The 7,567-nt window shown below is 38.1% G+C and overlaps 1 protein-coding gene across 1 annotated transcript; it reads left to right on the top strand.

Moving 5' to 3' along the window:
- Nucleotides 1-2,645: 2,645 nt before the first annotated feature.
- On the top strand, nucleotides 2,646-3,124 carry LOC140857366 (putative plant UBX domain-containing protein 14). The gene is made up of 2 exons (XM_073256152.1): nucleotides 2,646-2,929; nucleotides 3,016-3,124. Exons 1-2 carry the CDS (start codon nucleotides 2,646-2,648, stop codon nucleotides 3,122-3,124), a joined length of 393 nt encoding a protein of 130 aa, XP_073112253.1.
- Nucleotides 3,125-7,567: the final 4,443 nt, after the last annotated feature.

Here is a 7,567-nt window from a genome sequence, read left to right as displayed (position 1 = left end):
ATAATATCTAGAATCTATTACAGCAGTTATTTGCAACCACTGCTATAGGTTAGGACTATAGCTACGGTTATGTTTAACTGCTGCCATAGGTCGTCTATGGCAGCGATTATTTATAACTGCTGCCATATATCCAATATATAGCAGCGGTTATAAATAACCACTGCTATACTTGCTATGACAGTGATTTTTAATTTGCTGCCATAGTAAGCACTGTCGTAGGCCCGTTCTGTAGTAGTGCCATCTCCTTCCATCCCCCTCGTCATCCTTTTTAACCCTCTCTCTCTCTCTCTTATGATAAATAAGGAATCCTAACCCAAAATCCTCATCTGCCACCCTACCGCACCCCTCCCCTAATCCTCCTACACCCTACCTCCTAACAATCATGTCATCACCCTCCTCTTTGGGCTTACACCCTCTTCTTCATCCCACCCTTTTCCACCTGCTTCTCTATAGTGTCACTGCACTGGAAGTTCACTATATTGTAACCCTCAAAGCTCTTTAACAGCTTGAGAAAATATGCTAGCCCGTCCAACATCGTTCCAAGATAAGAGGGCCTAACCACGATCTCTTTAGTCCATCTTTTTTCTTCTTTCCCCCATCCCTCTCATTAATTTTTTTTTCTGATCCTGTATCACTCTTCTTCATTCTTCCCCCAAAAAGTAGACATCCCTCTCTTCTTTTAGATCGCCACTTATCCCATTCTCCAGCCTTTACCTCATGATTCTCTTCCTTTCCATATATATTTCTCCAAACCCTAGCCCTAAATGAGAAAGAAACCTAGGTTTCCCAAAGCTTCTCCCCAAAATATTTTTAAAAAAATATCAGAAAAATTTATTTTTTTTCTCCTTCCCTTATGGTCGTTTTTTGATCCTTGCTTCCCCTAACATTTTTTTTAGAAAAAAATCCTACTCCCCCTAGCAGCATCACCTTCATTTTCCTTTTTCTTGTATCCCTTCCTCTTTCGTCATTTTTTCCCATTAAACAAACTAACATCAAAAACTAAAATAGCATGATTAAATATTTTACCAAAAAAATCAACCCTGGCAACATGTGTTCTTTGATCTTCCAACTTTTTTTAGAATTTTTTTTTAAAGAAAATTCTTCATCTCCACATGTCCTTACTTTCCTTGTTTACCTGTTTGACCCAATTCCTCCTCCGTTCATCGACACTTGTAAAAAAGAGGGGATGTCCACCACATGTCCCTTAATATCGAGAGAAAAAAAGAAAAAATAATAATCACACACAATTTTTTCTATTCTTCTATCTTATTTTTTTAAAGTATTTCTCTGGTATACCTTTATCAAAATGGAGAAGTAAAGTGCTCTTCAAAATAGCAACCCTCCTTACTATTTCTTCATCCTAACCTTCCATGGAAAGAGGAAGGCTGCTCTATTGGAAGAAAAAAAGGCTGAGGAGCATGTGCTACACCTCCCCCACCGATGAGGATAAATAGGGTCGAGACACATGTATTACATAAGGATGATCTGCTCTAAATTATTTAAAGTTACTGTATAGATCTTTCCTTAATCTTAAAATGATCTACTATCGATGAGCTTTCGATTCCGCCCATGCACAAAATTCGATCTCGTCTCAATCAGATCAATCGATCCAATCATCCGATGTGGCCGATTATCAACGGATGTAGCATACGTGGCAGGAAAGTAATCTTGATTTCTTTCCTACGTCCATTTTGGTTCCACATATATCGTATAGTGCTATTTTTTTCTCTGAACCAAAAGATCAAAATAGGATTTGCATATCACATCATATTTAAAGTACATCGCATCGTGAGGTCCTCATCTGTGGTAGAAGAACAGCATAGGATAATCTAATACCCTACTTATCTGCAATAGAAGAACAATATGATCCAGAGAGAGAAAATATGATATCTTCTTCAATCGACGTGTGTCTTTTATTGTATTCTCTTTTAATATATTTGTATTGATGTTTGGTGTTCTTAGTAGCAGCTTTAAAGGCGAAGCGTAAACGATCACCTACTAAACCTGTGGCTGGGTAAGCAACGGAGTTCAATATCACTGCCTCAAGCTAAAGCTTTGGTGGTTGAAGAGAAAGAGGCTGTCATGGATCTGGGACCTTATTTGTAGTGTGATAATGTACAGATGGGTCTATCTATTGATCCCATAATGTTGTGGCAAGAGAAATTTGAGATTAAAAAATTGAAAAGACCTATAGGTACTCCAAGTATAGATATTGCTCAACCAAATCCTATGTTTGATACTCGATATAGGCCTACTATCTCTGTTCACATTGGGGTGTCTTACCTATGGAGGTGGCTACAAATTCATCATCATGTTTGGTGTTCTTTATTGCAGTTTAAAGGTGAAGCGTAAACAATCACCTATTAATCCCAAGGGACTGGGTAAGCAACGGAGTTCAACATCACCGTCTCAAGCCAAAGCTTTATTGGTTGAAGGGAAAGGAGTAATCGATGTGTAGGGGGGGGGGGGGGGGGGGGGGTGGTGTAGCTAAATCCCGATCCAACCCACTCCCTTGTAACCCAAGCCGGTGGAAAACTGTACGTCCAATTCTGAGTCTTCTAAGAAATTACTGCTTTGAATCAACTTGGAACCACAAGTCGACTTAAAGATGAATCAAACTAGGAATAACACTTATAAATACATGCATGTACCCTGCATCTGGTGGGATTAGCATCAGAAAAATGAGACCTGATCCCATGGAAAATTTTTCGAGTTCCAGCAAGAAGAAAACCTTAATTTCTTCCTTCTTGGAGAGCGCTACGGGCATGTCCTCCGGTGCTGCCATCAACTATCTGCAGGTGACCAACTGGAGGCTAGAGGATGCCGTCGATATATTTTTCCCCGAAGCCAAGCTTGGGACTACCTGCACTGATGATGGAGCAGGACGTGATGGAGTTCATCATCCAATACCGGTGAAAAGAGAGGTTTTGTATGGTCCTGCTCCTTCTCTTTCCTCTCAAAATTCTGACAAGGAATCGAGTGCCTAAAATCGGATAATAGTGATTCAAGTTGCAGTCTCGCTTCATTGTTTCATCTGCCATCTTGTCTCGTGTTTCATGGTTCCTTCCACAATGCCAAGGTGGAGGCCAGTGGTGGAAAAAGGTGGCTGCTTGTAAACCTATAGAACATGGAAGAATTCAATTTCCATTCGCTCAACTGAGATATATTGTCAAATGAGATGATGGTGCAGATGATCCAGAAAAATTTTGTCTTCTGGCAAGTGAAACATGGCACTGATGAGGGGAAGAAGGTGCACTCCTCCTACAAGTTGGTCTCATTATCTGCAATTCTTGTGATCAATCCCATCACTGAAGAGAAGATGAAGTCATGGAATGGTATGAGAACAGCAGAGACGTTGTTTAAGGATCTGCTCCCATTTGTGGATGGAGGTCCAAAGGAGCATCATGATGTTCCTTCTTGTAAGCAGCAGCGAATTCAGTCTCCTATGTTTGAGGCAGCTTCCATAAGTGATAAGATCAGCACCGATAAAGAAGCAAACGCTTGCTCGAATGCAAACTTGGAGCATCTCCATCTTCCCAAATAACCGAAAGCTGAGAAGGAGGTCGTAAAATCGGCATTTGTCTCCCAGATGGGCGAAGACTTCAGAGGAATTTTCTATATAGCGATCCAATAAAGTTGCTCTGGTCATTTTGTTCCTCTCAGGTGGAAGAGGGCAATGTGCACTAGTTCCAGTTTGTGCAAGCTATTTCTGATTGATCGAAGATTCTGGAATATGAAAGTAGTCACACCTTGGAAGAAGTTGACCTTTCAAATTCTTTAATTTCTATGGTTTGGAAATGAGGAGAGATTACTAGATTTCTTGTTTTATCAAGTAGAAAGTTCACCATGTCTTTTTTTTTTTCCCCATATTATGTTTTGTAGTTGTGGTCTTAGGGTTATGCTACCTAGTACAAAGTGTTTTTTGAGATGACAAGGTAGTCCGCAGTTAATGTTTTCTTTTGTTTGTTTGTTTTGTAGTTGTGGTCTTAGGATTCTACTGCTGCATGAGTATCTTGGTGCTAGTTAGTAGTGAAAGATAAAAGTCTATGAAGAAAGGATCCTATTGTAAAGATTACTGTTAAGCTTTTAATTTACAAAATTAAAAAAGTATGGAATTCCCTCCTTTCTGATGATGATATGAAGTTTTTTGGAGGTTATGATTCCTTTTTCAAAGACTTGTGGTTGATTATCTTTAATTTTACTTTCTTTTTTCTGAAAAGGAAAGACTTTAAGTTGATCAGAAGGCAACATTTTTTTTTTTGGATAGAAAAGGCAGCAATTCCTTGTAAGAGGTTTGGAGGCCACGTTGCGAATGTTATAGTAACTTGGAACCATGGAGTGAGTATTCAATATTTCATATTTTCCTCAATAGTCATCTTTCTAATAGTTTAGCCTTCCGTTCTTCATCCCGTTAATTAGTTCATTAGAGAACCTAACCCTTTATTAATAAAGCCATCAGGCAGTGGTTAATATTTACTTAATATTAAGATGCTCATACAACTTTTCTGAATAATTAATATCATGCCGCTAATCCTGAATCATAAGCCAGATTCGCAGCAACCACTGAAACTCACTCCGCTACCATATAAAGCATCTCATCATAATATCATAAATTATGCAACAAAATAATTAATCAATTTACTAATAACTAATAATCTAGATGTCGTATATAATTTGGATACTAAATATATTAATAATTTGGATATTGTATACACTCTTTCCTTGCTTGGACACATGGGTCCTACCTCATATGCCATGCTTTGTGGTCGTTTTGACCCTATTGTTCCAAACCCAAAAATTAAAGACTTAATAAATTGACTTCCTTATCAGCTCACTCCCTATGCCAATATTAGATTTAGGTTCCTGAAACATTATTAAAAAAAAAAAAAAAAGCATATAAAGATTCAGAGGTCCGCGTAGTTTAATGGCTCCAGGAATTGGTGTTCAAACTACAATCCACACATGATATAGGATGGCCAAGCTGTTAAACTTCCTATGGGTCTCTCATCTCCTCTTCATTATTTCAAAGGTCATGCATTGTTAACTACAAGGTCAAAGGTCCGAAAATTTTCACTAGGATTTGCTATTTGTTCTAATAAAACTCATCAACCTTTAGAGGGGAACAAAAAAGAAAAAGAAAGAAAATGCATTCACTTCCCCTGGGACATTCTAGTTTTATCAAATTCATTGTGCTTCGTAATGCATCAAAGCTATGCAAAGTTGAAATCACAGAAAGACGAGCAGTGGACAAAGACCGAAGGCATAAAGTGGTAGACAATCAAGTAGTCTCTAGTAGTTGCATCAAGAGACTGGAACTCAAATCTCACTTTCACTGGAACATGGGGAGATATAGAAGAGAACCCGCCACACTGCTATGTAGTTTACCGCTCTTCCACCCCGTAGGCAAAAGAATCCGCATTACACCAACATACATCAACTGTTGGTTTTAGACTCTGAAAATGGCATACCAGCAGCATCATAAATTCTACTCGTGTTCTTGCAGGTGAGCAATATGGTAAATTTCTTAAATACAATAAGTTTCATTTCATGCCATACCAATTTTGACCCACCAAGCTAAATAACTAAAGAAGCACACAAAAAGAAACTGAACAGACACAAGCAAAACCAAAATATTAGTATCCCCTTGAAACAGTTTGGTAAATACATGGTCTTCTGCTTGCCTTGGTTCAAGCCTCTTCAATCTTTTTCCTCCGTTAAGCATCTTTACTCAACATCAAAACCCTTCTCTTGGAGCTCTGATATGACCTCATTCCTCATGCGGAACCATAACTTCTGAGCTTCCTGTTCAAATTTCTTAGACTGCAATTGCTTCTGCATGTTATCAGAATCCTTGTCAGAATCTATAAATCCTTTGGGTCCAATGGTGGTGCCAAGAGTGCCCCCACTTTTAATGAATTCCTCAACTGCCTCCTGGTCACCTGGGTAGGGAAACCTCCTACGCTCATACAGATGAGCCATCTCTCTCTCTTCCTGGACAACAAAATCACTTTCTTTTTGCAAGATATGCTATCATGTTGAAACAAAAATTGGAGGCAACTGCTGCCAATAAAATTTTTTAAATATACCAATGGAATGCAGTTTTTTTTTTTTTTTTTTTGCTGAAAAAGCTACTCATTAATCACAAGGAATCATAATATGATGCTCATACGAACAAGCAAATGTTCACCTTTTATGAAAGAAGAAAGGATAAGCATACCGAGTCCTCTGCATGTTCATCATAACCACATTAACGTAACCAAGCTGATCATGTGCTAAGACAAACTCACAAATCAAGATGAAACTGGTACAACATTTTGGTAAGAGAAAAACTAATGCAATTACCTGCTTTCGACTGTTCTGTGTTTAAAATGCTGTTTTGCCAGAAAAATCTGGTGGTCATGTTCTACAGTGTCTTGAAAAAAAGAGACCAACATCTGGATGAACTTTTCTTGAAAAATGCTTAGTCCCTAAGAACCCAGCATCTGATTTGTGAGACCAGACACCACCACCTCCCTCCAACACATAGATGCACACGAGCACATGGACATGCATGCATCACACGCTCACATGGACATGCACGAAAACACATGCATGTGTGTGTGTGCACACATATAAAAGAAGGGCAGAAGTAATAACGAGACTCTTTTAATTTCAATATGATGTTAATAGAAATGCAAATGGATGCACACACATGCATGAATGCACACAAATGAATACATGCACATATGCATGAGTGTGCAGACAGACAAAAGAAGGGGAAAAAGTAAAAACAATTCACACTTGTCTTGTAGTTTGACCTAAAAAATAGACTAACATCGATATGAAACCAAAAAGTTGATATTATGTTACAAAGATAGGATTACGACACCATCCCTATGCTTAATTATTAACTACAGAATTGCATAGAGAGATAAGCGCATGCACATGTAACATAAAAAGAGGAAAAGTAAAAAAAAAGATCCATTTCTTTGTTTTTGTAGTTTAATCTGAAGAATGGACTGCCATTGTGTGTAACCCAAGAGTTGATATTATAGGATCAGAATGCTATCCTAAAACTAATCTACTTCAAACGAGTATAGAGAATATGCAATATAATTATTCACTAAAGATCATTCAACACCTTTTACAGAAACATGCACATAGCTACAGCATGCCAAAGATGTCTATTAGACACCTAGCAGTTTAACAGTGTAACTTCTGAAACAATCATGAAAACAAGATCTTTTGCTAATAATTTTGTCTGTGATCTAGTAATTTCCTATGTCAAGCCTCCCATAGAGCCCTAGGATCCCATTTAATTTCAATATGATGTTTTATCTTGATGCTGAAAATTGTTAAGAAAAATGGAACCAATATTGTAGTCTCAATCGAGTCAGCAGATATTGATCAAAAAATTGAAGAAAATGGTACAAAGCAGTAAAAAATGGATAAGTTTCCATGGGTGATTGGATATGAGAGGAAAATGGGGTGAAAGGCATAGGCCTGGCTGCTTACCTCTCTACTGCACCCCCCTTCCCCCTTTTCCATGTACTCTTCTCCTATTTTCTATAGTCCCTGCCTACATTTT

Source organism: Elaeis guineensis, chromosome 4 (assembly GCF_000442705.2).
Source record: "Elaeis guineensis isolate ETL-2024a chromosome 4, EG11, whole genome shotgun sequence".
In the NCBI taxonomy this organism is placed as follows: Eukaryota; Viridiplantae; Streptophyta; class Magnoliopsida; order Arecales; family Arecaceae; genus Elaeis; species Elaeis guineensis.
Note: the sequence above shows the minus strand (reverse complement) of the source record. Positions and strands in the feature narration are given on the sequence as shown.